The sequence below is a fragment of the Heptranchias perlo genome, chromosome 8, assembly GCF_035084215.1.
Source record: "Heptranchias perlo isolate sHepPer1 chromosome 8, sHepPer1.hap1, whole genome shotgun sequence".
Taxonomy (NCBI): domain Eukaryota; kingdom Metazoa; phylum Chordata; class Chondrichthyes; order Hexanchiformes; family Hexanchidae; genus Heptranchias; species Heptranchias perlo.
The window spans coordinates 77,746,975-77,759,839 of NC_090332.1; the positions used below are offsets into that span (position 1 = coordinate 77,746,975).

The 12,865-nt window shown below is 44.8% G+C and overlaps 1 protein-coding gene across 1 annotated transcript in view; it reads left to right on the forward strand.

Annotated features, from left to right (window-relative positions):
- slc24a3 (solute carrier family 24 member 3) overlaps window positions 1–12,865 on the forward strand; it is a 363,621-nt gene that overhangs the window by 249,827 nt on the left and 100,929 nt on the right. The window contains exons 5-6 of the mRNA XM_067989393.1: window positions 8,352–8,436; window positions 11,850–11,953. Coding sequence (XP_067845494.1) covers window positions 8,352–8,436; window positions 11,850–11,953 — 189 coding nt within the window. The remainder of the gene's footprint in view (window positions 1–8,351; window positions 8,437–11,849; window positions 11,954–12,865) is intronic.

The window sequence follows — 12,865 nt, forward strand, 5'->3', positions numbered from 1 at the left end:
AATCTTAAAAGAGATACCTGTAGGTTTCTACTGTAATTTTTGGCTCACTGATAACACTCTTGTCTCTGAGTCAGAAAGTTGTGGGTTCAAGTCCTACTCCAGAGACTTGAGCACATAATCCAGGCTGACACTTCAGCGCAGTACAGGGGGGGTGCTGTACTGTCAGAGGTGCTGTTTTTGGATGAGATGTTAATCCGAGACCCCATCTGCCCTCTCAGGTGGATGTCTGAAATCCAGGCACTGTTCAAAGTAGACCGGGGCAGTTCTCCCGGTGTCCTGGCCATTATTTATCCCTCAGCCAACGTCACCAAAACGGATTTCCTGGTCATTTGTCTCAATCACCACCTCCCTCAACTCCTCTACTGCCTCTGATTTGTCACTCTGCTTGTCCAGTATTGGATGAGCAGAAATTTCCTCCACTTAAATATTAGGAAGACCGAAGCCAATGTCTTCAGTCCCCGCTACAAACTCCGTTCCCTAGCCACCGACTCCATCCCTCTCCCTGGCCACTGCCTGAGGCTGAACCAGACCGTTCAGACATCCTGTTTGACCCTGAGCTGAGCTTCTGACCCCACATCCCTCCAGCAACAAGACCGCCTACTTCCACCTCCATAACATCACCCATCTCCACCCCTGCCTCAGCTCATCTGCTGCTGAAACCCTCATTCGTACCTTTGTTACCTCCTGATTCAACTATTCCAGTGCTCTCGGTCGGACTCCCACCTTGCACCCTCCATAAGCTTGAGCTCATCCGTGTTGCTACCTGGATCCTAACTCGCACCATGTCCCGTTCACCCATCACCCCTGTGCTCACTGACCTGCATTGGCTCCCGGTCCGGCAGCAACTTGATTTTAAAATTCTCATCCTTGTTTTCAAATCCCTCCATCAATCTCTGTAACCACAGCCCTATAACCCTCTTGCGCATCCCCGATTTTCATCACTCCACCATTGGCGGCCGTGCCTTCATCTGTCTAGGCCCTAAGCTCTGTAAATCACTCCCAAACCTCTCCACCTCTCCTCCTTTAAGATGCTCCTTAAAACGTACCTCTTTGACCAAACTTTTGGTGACCTGGCCTACTATCTCCTTATGTGGCTCAGTGTCAAATTTGGTTTGATAATCGCTCCTGTGAAGCGCCTTTGTACGTTTTACTACGTTAAAGGTGCTATATAAATGCAAATTGTTGTTGTTTGTGGAACTTTGCTGTGTGCAAATTGGCCGCCGTGTTTGTCTACATAAGAACAGTGTTTGCACATTGAAAGTAATTAATTAGTGTGAAGCACTTTGGATCATCCTGAGCAAGTTCTTTGTGGGAAAAGAAAATTTAGCATTTTCTACCTCCTGCCACTAGATGTCACCCATTCACTAAGTGAAGATTCTGACACAGAAACGGTTTCAAAATCTGCTAAACACCTGGTGGCAGTAAAAGGTATTGCATCAAATTTTTGTTTTAATCTTAACCAAGTTTCGCACGCATTCATGAACTTGGGAACTTGAAGAGGTCAAGGGTTTAAACACTCCTTTCACCTCTAGGGCCCGGGCTTTAATCCAGCTCAGACGGATGGGTTGGAAGTCTCCCTGGCTGTAAGGGTTCTAAATGTAAGTTAATTCAATTTAGGCAGTCTCAGTTGAAGGGCTGAATGTTTTTTAACCCAAACAAGTTCTATTTTTCTGTGTAAAATATGTAAATATTGCAACTGTGGTGCTTTTTCGCTAAATCTTATCTAACTTCATGACTCACAGTTCTTATTTCTGCACTAAATATCCAAACCTTTGATTGAGTTACTAAATGAGCATCTGTTTTGACAGCACATCACTAAATCTAAACTCTGATTGCTTCTTCTAATTAGTTCCAAAGCAGGTGCTTGGGGGCAGCAACCAATCTGAATCCAGGATGTAGTGCCTAGTGTGTTATATTCTTACCTACCTGACCTTCCACTTTCATTCGTCCCTCCCTCCAACAATTCTAAATGTCACCTCCTATTCTCCACAGCCCCCTTCAATGCTCTGCTCCCCTCCCTGATCAGAATGCATTCAGGAGTACGAACCCTAGTTTATTTTTCTCCTTCCCTTTAGGAGTGGTGCTGAGGGTGAATTGCAGTGTCCCAACTGAGATCAGTCAATTCAGCGCTGTCCAGGAATTAGATCTGGAAACTTGGGTTTGGTATGGCTTAGTACGGCTTCGGGCAGTGTCTAGGCTATCAGGCGAGCGTTTGATTGTGCTTTTAGCATAAAAGATGAATCAGTACCTTAAAACAAAATGTCAAGCTTGCAAAGCTATGCAAAAGCCTCATGACTGGCAGTCTGCATCAGGTTTCACTGGGACATGAATAGTCCTGGACCTGAAAGGAACTCAATCCGAGTTGGACTAACCCAATGTACAGCAAAGTAATAGGAGGAAAAATAATAATGAGTAAACTAGAACATTGCACCAGATGCTCTGATAAGATATTTAAGGACATCCTGCAGAGTGACCTACTGGGTCCTTGAATTCTGTCTTTAATATAAAGCCTCCCCATGTTTGAAGGAGGGAAGTAGCATGGAACTGAGTGATTTAAATCAGTGAATAAAATGGCCAGGAACCACGACTGCAGCAGCAAGTCTCAAAGGAAAGAGAACTGCGACAGGAAACGGAGGTGAGCTGCGCGCTCTTAAAATGAGACAGCTATTTCATGTGGATGATATCTAAACGAGTAATAACACGAATGGAGCTTCTCGCTGATCAACATTTCCCATTGTTTGCTTTTAGTTTTGGAATTTTGTTCCCATAATTTGCTCCTTTGGGAAAAAAAATATAACCGTAAGCACTGAATGCTAAAAATGCTAATCCACAGCAACACTCTTAACACCGCTGTAGCCAAGTGCTGACCGACACTCAAAATGACTCTCCCAGGTGAGAGTCATGCCAATCCCTCCCATAATGTAGGATTTCAAACTGTAATTCCTGGACCGTAGGCAACCCACGAGAGATGTTGACTCACTAGCCTGTAATTTCTGTTGTATACTACGAATAAAAAAATATCTTTTACCAATGAAAGAAAAACCTACTTGACCATGCCAAGTACCAAGATCTCAATTCTTGCATGTAGATGCTCCTTCTATTCCACTGTCTCGAATTTGTTAAGGAGTACTGACCCTTTTGCTTGTACGTCTTTGGCCCGACCATTGTAACATTTCACCTTGCCTACAATCTCCCCTGTCATTTTTGGAACATAGGAACAGGAGAAGGCCATTCAGCCCCGTGAGCCTGTTCCGCCATTCAATTAGATCATGGCTGATCTGTATCTTAACTCCATCTACCCACCTTGGTTCCGTGACCCTTAATACCCTTGCCTATCAAAAATCTATCAATCTCAGTTTTGAAATTTTCAATTGACCCTCAGCCTCAACAGGTTTTTGGGGGAGAGAGTTCCAGATTTCCACTACCCTTTGTGTGAAGAAGTGCTTTCTGACATCACCCCTAAACGGCCTAGCTCTAATTTTAAGGTTATGCCCCCTTGTTCTGGACTCTCCCACCAGAGGAAATGGTTTCTCTCTATCTATCCTATCAATTCCTTTGATCATCATAAGCATCTCAATTAGATCACCCCTTCATTTTCTAAATTCAAGGGAATACAAGTCTAATCTATGCAACCTGCCCTCATAATTTAACCTTTTTAACCCTGGTATCATTCTAGTGAATCTGCGCTGCACTCCCTCCAAGGCCAATATATCTTCTAACATAAGAACATAAGAAATAGGAGCAGGAGTAGGCCATACGGTCCCTCGAGCCTGCTCCGCCATTCAATTAGATCATGGCTGATCTTCGACCTCAACTCCACTTTCCCGCCTGATCCCCATGTCCCTTGATTCCCTTAGTGTCCAAAAAACTGTCGATCTCAGCCTGAGATACGGTGCCCAGGACTGAACGCAGTTCTCCAGATGTGGTCTAACCAGAGCTTCGTACAGCTGTAACATAACTTCCACCCCTTTGTATTCCAGCCTTTTTAATTATTTTTTGTACTTGTCCACTAGCTTTTAGTGATTTCTGTACTTGGACTCCTAAATCTCTCTGCTCATCCACAGTTCCCAGCTTCTTGCCATTTAGAAAATACACTGATTTATCTTTCTTGGGTCCAAAGTGGATGACCTCACACTTTCCCACTTTGACCTCCATCTGCCACAGTTTTGCCCATTCACTTAATCTATCAATGTCCCTTTGCAACTTTCTGCTCCCATCTACACTATTTACTGTGCCACCTAACTTAGTGTCATCAACAAACTAAGATACACGACTCTCTATTCCTTCATCCAAGTCATTTATAAATATCCCTGGGGAACACCACTTGTCACATCCTGCCAATTTGAGTACACACCCATTGTCCCTACTCTCTCTCTCCTTCCTCCTAACCAATTCCCTATCCAAGCCAGTTTGACCCAGACAGTTGACCTTGTAAGGGCAGCGTTTCCTCAGTAAAATAAATTAAACATTGTAGTTCACTGAAATGAACCTTCTGAGGGTCTGTACAGCACTCTGCGGCTGTGTCATAAGATGCACAGTTACCATAATTTCCAGATTAATTTGTTCGATTTTTGTGGTATTTGAATGTGCCTGCAGATGTGTAATAAATTAGTGTATACGAGGACACACATCCACCTGGAGCAATAAGGTACACTTTTTTTTTTAAATCAGCGATTCTAATTTTTCAGTGAAATGGTGATTCAGAATTCTAGGGCTCAATTTTGAAACGGAGCCGGGAAGGGGACGAGGGGGTCAATTTGAGGTCGGGAAGCCCATTAGTACTGGTTTCCCGGACATCCTTATGATTTTGATGTAAGGACGTCTTCTATTTTTTTTGCCGGTTTCCCGCCCGACTGACCGGCTGATTGATAGTGTTCGGGGGTCAGAGGAGCGGGGTCAGAGGATCGGGGTCAGAGGATCGGGATTGGGATCAGAGGATCAGGGTCGGAGTGGGAGGATGATCGGGGTCAGTGGTCGGGGTCAGGGGTCCGCGATCAGTGGTTGGGGGGGGTCGGTGCAGGTAGGTTTGTTGAGCCTGGGGGAAGCACTCTTGCTCCTCCGAGCCCACAAGCTGTGCCTAGGCACCTAGCTGTTAGTCTCGGGCCTTCTCGCCTCCTTTCACGAGGTGTAAAACAGAAGGCCCGGGAATCCCAGCCCCCCCGGAGTTGAAATCGGGAATTAGTTAAAAATGGAGGCCTGAAGCCTCTTTGGGAGGTTTTAAGGCCCGACCCGCCTCCTGGGAGCGGGTTGGCTGCCCGCCCCTCGTCCTGCCCCCGTGAAAACTGGAAATGGGAGGGTCGGGGGCGGATCTGAAATGGTGGTAATTTTCAATGCCCCCCTGCCCCCAACCCGCCCATTTTTGACTTTTAAAATCGAGCTCCTAAAATCAGTCACTCTTGACCTATTGCTAGAGATGCTCTCCAAAAAATGTTCTAACCTAACCTAGCTGCTTGATGCACGATCACACACACACACACACACACACACACACACACACACGGATGCAAAATGGGCACTTGGGCGTTACTATACAAGCTCTAGAAACTTCCAACATTATTTCATTGTTTGCAGGACAAATTAGCTCAACGCAAGAGAGAACAAATGCAGACAGGTGAAGGGTATCCATTGTTTCCACCCTCCAACAGCTTTGGAGGAGGCCACATTAAACATTCTTGGTGCTGAAAGGGAAGGGGGAGGGTGAAACTGGAGGTCTCCCCCGCCCCCCACCCCCCACCCCCCCCCCCTCAAGCTGAGGCTTAGTACCATCCTTCTTGTTTTGCCTTTTCTCCTTACTCAATCTTACACGGAAATATACTTGAGCACAATAGAACCGTAGAAGAACCATAGAGAAGATACAGCACAGAAGGGGGCCATTCAGCCCATTGTGTCCGCGCCTGCTCAAAGAACAACCAGGTGCCCATTCTATTCCCACCTTCCAGCATCCGGTCCGTAGCCCTGCAGCTTACAGCACTTTAGGTGCTGGTCCATGTACTTTTTAAAAGAGTTGAGGGTCCATGCCTCTACCACCAATTCGGGCAGCGAATTCCATACACCCACCACCCTCTGGGTAAAAAAGTTTTTCCTCATGTCCCCTCTAATCCTTCCGCCAATCAGCTTAAATCTATGTCCTCTGGTTCTTGAACTCTTCGCTAGGGGAAACAGGTACTTCCTGTCTACTCTATCTGGGCCCCTTATAATTTTGTACACCTCAATCAAGTCTCCCCTCAACAGCAAGGGACCCAACACTGAGCCCTGTGGCACACCACTGGAAACGGATTTCCATTCGCAATGCCATGACACACAACATATTGCCATGTAAGCAGCGTTTGAAGGCCACGGCACTAAGTCATACTTTTCTGGTCCTTGGTCAAATGATTACCACTGGTGGAACCATTCCCGTTGAGATGGATTTCTACCCAATAGATCTGAAAGGGTAGATGGTCAGTGGAAATGGCTTTTAGCTACAATTCATGATTGGTGAGGAACATTAGGCAATGGTTTTTGTTTATAATGGGTAAGAGCTATAGGCAACATTCTTTGGCCATGGACCTTGATCATTGAGGAATGCATGGAAATAATGTTTGATTGGGGTTCATGATTAGTAAGGACAATCTGGATGCAGTTGTGCATGGTCAGTTCCTCTGAGTTTAGTGTGAGAGCTCTTGCACCCCCTAACCAGTCCTCTCAATGAAAAACAAATTAAGAAATGTAACTGCCAAAGTGAAACATTTAAATCCATTAGCCCCGATTTTGCTGTGGCAGGGCAGCTAACAGCCTCTGACCTTGCATGTATGGGTTTTTACATTTTCTGCATGGCGAGTTGCTGAAAGTGCAAACTGATAATGGCACAGCGAGGGTAACAGGGCATCTGGGACCTGAGTAAACAGGGCAAGCAACAGGGTATCTCCTTAACTGATCAGATTGAAGCATTGAGAAATAAACAATGCAAGGACTGAGAAGGAAGTGTAAATTAGAGGGGGTGAATTCGATGTCAAATCAGGTACTGAAAGAGAAATAAAGAGAGGGAAAGAAAGATTGGATTAAGAGAGAGACAAAAATGAACAGAAAGAAAAGTTAGAAAAAATTTCTTAATTTTAAAATTTTACATTTTTAAAATCTCCAACAATTAAAACCTGAAGGAATGAGACTCCTCACTTGTAATAGTTAATTTTCAGTGTCAGAGAGGTTGACTGGCAGTAATTAACACTTATATCACATCGTTAAAGGGGTATTAGACTGAAATGGACAAGACTTAACTTTATGTGGCGAGTTGAATTCATATCTGTCGCACAAATACAGCAACTTCTCGCCATTCAACGGATTTCGATGTTGAGGCAGACAGCGAGCGAGATGCCGTTCTCGTGAAACTAACAACGGAGTGGCGCAACTCGGACAGCAACTTTTGGATATCCATGTTTAACCGTGTGCCCGCCCCTCGCCTGAAGTTGCTGTACCATTAGCCTCGCTGTTATTTTGACAGCAAATTCTTGCCCATTATGTTCAAGAAACTGTTCAGGCCAGTGTTATGCTCCACACATAAACTATCGACTCTTTGAACAACAGGGTGGTTTGTAATTGAAACCTGGTATTGCTGTTTCTGCTAAGCTAGATTGCTAGTTCTGCTTATTTGAAAAATCCTGGAGCAGTAAGAAAATAATCGTTTGGATTCCATCACATTATGAAAGACACAGTGAACCTTATTATGGGATTTACATTTGCTTCCAGGATTCATTTGGATAAATCATTATGGAAAGATTGTTGGATTTATCAGGTAGAAACAGGTAACTAAGCAATTGGGTTGCTTGGCGCTGTGCTATTACCCCAGTGGCTTGGTTCTCCTTCAGCTGGTCGACAGGATGAAAGTCTTTTTCTCTCTGCTTGGTGTTAAAACAGCATCGTCTTAGTGAAAAAGACCTGCTTTTCATTTGTTCACAGTCACATGATATAAGTCGTATCATCTCCACGTGATGTCACCACAATAAAAGTGAAGAGCTTTCCGACCTCTTCTCCCACCCCGAATTTTTAAAAAAGTTTGGCGAGTGCATTTTCTTTCAGTGACAGTGCCCCTTTAAGGGTTCTGAATGAAGTAAGGTTAGGCATTTTCAATTAAGTTTCTAATAAATGCAAATCCACAGCAAAAACCCAACGCTGGCTCAAAAAAACCCGACAACAAACCACGAGAGGCGGCATATTTAGAAGTGTCATTAAGGAAGAAGAGTAAACAAGGAAGTCTGACTCACAGGTCAGAAAGATGAAAACTGAGCATCTGTTCAGGATGAGTAAACACTATTGTAATCACCATGGTGACGACTTACCTTTGACATTTTCTCTCTGTGCTTTTTTTTCTGCAGCGGCTACATCTCAGCGAAGATGTGGCTGGAGCCACTTTCATGGCAGCTGGAAGCTCAGCCCCTGAGCTCTTCACCTCTATCATAGGTAATCTATTTAAATTGAGTGTCAAAAAACAAAGCAGCAGCTTGTTAATCCTGATTTGGTCATCCCCACCTTGTTATGAGTCATTTCTCCAGTGAATTGTCTTGACATCTATTTTGGCTGCATATAGTGGCACCATTATTCCTGCCCAGAATGGAGATGTTTGGGTAATTCCCCAGCCAGTCACACCTGGAGACTGCACTGCAGTAAGTGACTGGGATTGATTTTACGCACATAATTTGTATTATGTAAGCACCCTCCACTCACTGCATTTTGTTGGAGAAATCACCCTGTTTTTATCGGGAGAAGTTGCTGCAGTTTCAGTCATGAGTTCTGTTTGTTAATTGTATCCATATGATTTATATCAATTAGTGTTAATTGTATTCAGGTGGTGCGTATCAATTGGGGACTCTCTTGTATCCATTTATATGAGAGCTTATCGAGGGGGTGCACAGTGTGTACTGTGAATCTCTGTGAATAAAGGCTTGGAAGCAACTGAAGACCAGGCTCTAGTATTCTATCCTTCAGCACCTGGCTATCCAATTTATTACACTGTTTGCTGCAGTTCATAGAGACCAATAGAATCTGTAAATAGACTTTGTTTGCTGTAAAATAGACTGTTTGCTGTGAGTCCTGTCGTAAGTCCCACCCCTTGGCTGACACAGTGGTGTCAATAGACACTCTGATCTATTTTTGCATGGATATCATTTTGCATGTTGCACATTCAAAGGCTTCACTTTAATGGGAAGCGTTAAAAAAGCCTAACCAGGTACTTTCCCCCTGTGTTCCACAACGGTAGGTTTAAAATCAGATGCTTTTTATAATCCTCTCTTGTTGAAGTGCTCCTCTCGAGCCCAGGGGTCACTCATTATCCCAGGCTTTCCAGTGCAGACTTGCTTGTTGATAGCATGAACCAGCACCAAGTTTTGTAACTGTAAACAATTTTACAACACCAAGTTATAGTCCAACGATTTTATTTTTAATCCCATAAGCTTTCGGGGGCTTTCCCCTTCCTCAGGCGGTGTGGAAATGACAATTTCGAATCCTTCGCATTTTAAGATCACATAACAATGCCTGGTGATTACTGCCCGTTGCCAAGGCAATCACAGTGAGCAGACAGAAAGGTGTCATCTAAAAGGCCACCGAATATACAACCCCCCCAAAAAAAAGAGAGAGAGATAAGGAAGACAGTCAATGACCCGTTATATTAAAAACAGATAACATTTGTTCGCTGGTGGGGTTACGTGTAGTGTGACATGAACCCAAGATCCCGGTTGAGGCCGTCCTCATGGGTGCGGAACTTGGCTATTAATTTCTGCTCGACGATTTTGCGTTGTCGTGTGTCTCGAAGGCCGCCTTGGAGTACGCTTACCCGAAGGTCGGTGGCTGAATGTCCATGACTGCTGAAGTGTTCCCCAACAGGGAGAGAACCCTCCTGTTTGGCGATTGTTGCGCGGTGTCCGTTCATCCATTGTCGCAGCGTCTGCATGGTCTCGCCAATGTACCATGCTCTGGGGCATCCTTTCCTGCAACGTATGAGGTAGACAACGTTGGCCGAGTCACAGGAGTATGAACCGTGCACCTGGTGGGTGGTGTCCTCTCGTGTGATGGTGGTATCAAGTTTTGTAACATTCAACTTGATTGAAACAGTTATGGCCTTGTTATATATTTTTGATCCTGTCCCCCTCAAATAGTTTTTTTTTATTTGTGGAGGTTAAAAAGCCACGTGTCACTTTGTGTGAAGAGCTGTGAATTAGTACAGATATAAGATTGTGAAGGGGCTTGATCGGGTGGATGCGGTAAGGATGTTCCCAAGGATGGGTGAAACTAGAACTAGGGGGCATAATCTTAGAATAAGGGGCTGCTCTTTCAAAACTGAGATGAGGAGAAACTTCTTCACTCAGAGGGTCTGTGGAATTTGCTGCCCCAGGAAGCTGTGGAAGCTACATCATTAAATAAATTTAAAACAGAAATAGACAGTTTCCTAGAAGTAAAGGGAATTAGGGGTTACGGGGAGTGGGCAGGAAATTGGACATGAATTTAGATTTGAGGTTAGGATCAGATCAGCCATGATCTTATTGAATGGCGGAGCAGGCTCGAGGGGCCGATTGGCCTACTCCTGCTCCTATTTCTTATGTTCTTATGTTCTTATTAGTGACTGATAAACAAAATGTGGGTGTGTGGCTTGAAGTTGAGGGATCTGCTAAATTGGTGGCACAGACACGATGGGCCGAATGGCCTCCTTCTGTGCTGTAAGTTTCTATGAAATTGTTGTTTGTACTGTTTTGGCACTCGACTGTGAGGTGTTTGTATGTGTAACAGGCAGTCTATTCTTCCCCTCAATCTCCTCCTCTTTTCTCCACTCCTGATACTCTTGCTGGAGCATTGTTCAATGGGTGCTGGTAGCCAAGTGGCCACTCTTTATGTGAGGCTGAGCAGGATATTTGGCCTTGAGGAGCATCACCACTGAGCCCAATCCTGACATCCACACACAGCCAGTTTCCGCCAAGGATCGCTGGATAATGAACCCTGTCATCGCCCTAGCTAAGGGGCACTGGGATCAGTTGTAGTGCCTCATTCACCACCCTGGCTGCAATCAGCTAACTCAACGCAGTCCAGCTTGAACCAAGGACCTGGTCCATATGGTTCAATAGCACACTGGGCGTTCTGAGAACCCATTGGGAGAACTCCGCAGAAACATCAATAATATATTAAAATCTTGTGTCTACGCTTACTTCCTGTCTATAAAAATTACTTCCTGTTGTCATCTTTTTTGTCAACTTTTTCCATTATAAATCGCAATGCCCTCATTTATAATGGAAACTGCCTATGTAAACTTGTCACACTGCCATTTTACCCTGCCACCAGTGGTGGTGCTGTAGCCAAATTAACAGGCTGGCTGGCTGCCGGGCAGGAAAATGGAAGAAAAATATTATAGTGAGGCCCTGCCATTAAATTCGGCAGGACCTCCATATCCCCGGCCTCAACTCGTTCCCCGGCCATTTTCGCCCTCCTCTGCACCTTCCCCGCCTCCCTGTAATTATTGGGGCAGGTGTCTTTACGAATTGTCATGGATTAGGTTGTTGTCCATTTATTCAGATGCTTTCAGAAGCATTTTGGAGGAATGAAGTTAAGGTGTTAAGCTGCTATTTAAGGAAGGTCCATTAAGGTGAACTTTCTGAGTTCTCAACTGTGTATAGGTACCTCAGACACTGAAAGTGTGCATCACAACCTTGCGGTCTCCAATGTACAATAGCATGAGAGCTACCACACCGTGGTTGAGTACTCAGAATATCTACCCCATTGTATTTAAAGTTTAAGGTATTATATATCTTTGTTGTGTGCACAGTGTAGCTGGCATTCTGCAGCTCTCGAAAGTTCATATCCCTGCTTACAGTTCCCTCTCTATTTCTCAGGGGTGTTCATCACAAAGGGGGATGTAGGAGTCGGAACTATCGTGGGCTCTGCAGTGTTTAACATTCTCTGCATCATTGGAGTGTGCGGACTTTTCTCAGGACTGGTAAGCAAATCTTCAGCAGCCACCTGCAAGGAATTAGCACTGCAGTCAAGTGCGCCATCAATGTGAGCCTGAGCAGTGTTATTGTATGGCGGCGATTTGTTTCGATTTTTTGAAAGTGACAACACAGTTGCTCGCAGAAATAAACCGATCAAATATAAGTGATGTCAGCAAACGTTTTGTCACACTGATCCTTGCATTTTCCCACAAATGGAGGTAGTTTTCGCTGAACAGTGGAGTTTTACAGTACATGTGGGGGAACAGTTCATTCATTGGTATGGTCATTATTGAGCATTTGGGATATTTGCAAAGGGTTGGAACTATTGTTCAAATGTTGCTTTTCTTGCTTGCTAAAACATTGTATAGGTCACCTGACTGTTAAACGAGAGATGTTGGCACTATATGTTAAGATAAAAATAGTGCAGAGGTAGATAGTGATATCCTGTTATATTGCCTGCTCCACTCCACTCCAGCAGCCAGTAGATCAATTACTTGTATTTATATAGCGCCTTTAACGTAGCAAAACATCCCACAGGAGCGTGATCAAACAAAATTTGACACCAAGCCACATAAAGAGATACTAGGACAGGTGACAAGAGGTAGGTTTTAAGGAGTGTCTTAAAGGAGGGGAGAGAGGTAGAGAGGCAGAAAGGTTTAGGGAGGGAATTCCAGAGCTGGGGGCCCAGGCAGCTGAAGGCACGACCGCTAATGGGGAGCGATTAAAATCGAGGATGCGCAAGAGGCCAGAATTGGAGGAGCGCAGGGATCTTGGAGGGTTGTAGGGCTGGAGGAGGCTGAAGGGTTGGGGTTGGGATTTGCAGGGGCAGAGTCCCCGAGAGGGGAGAAATGAAAGGAGACATGATGATAGGAGAGAGGCGCCTAGGAGGGGTACAGAGAAAAGAAGGATAAAAGGGG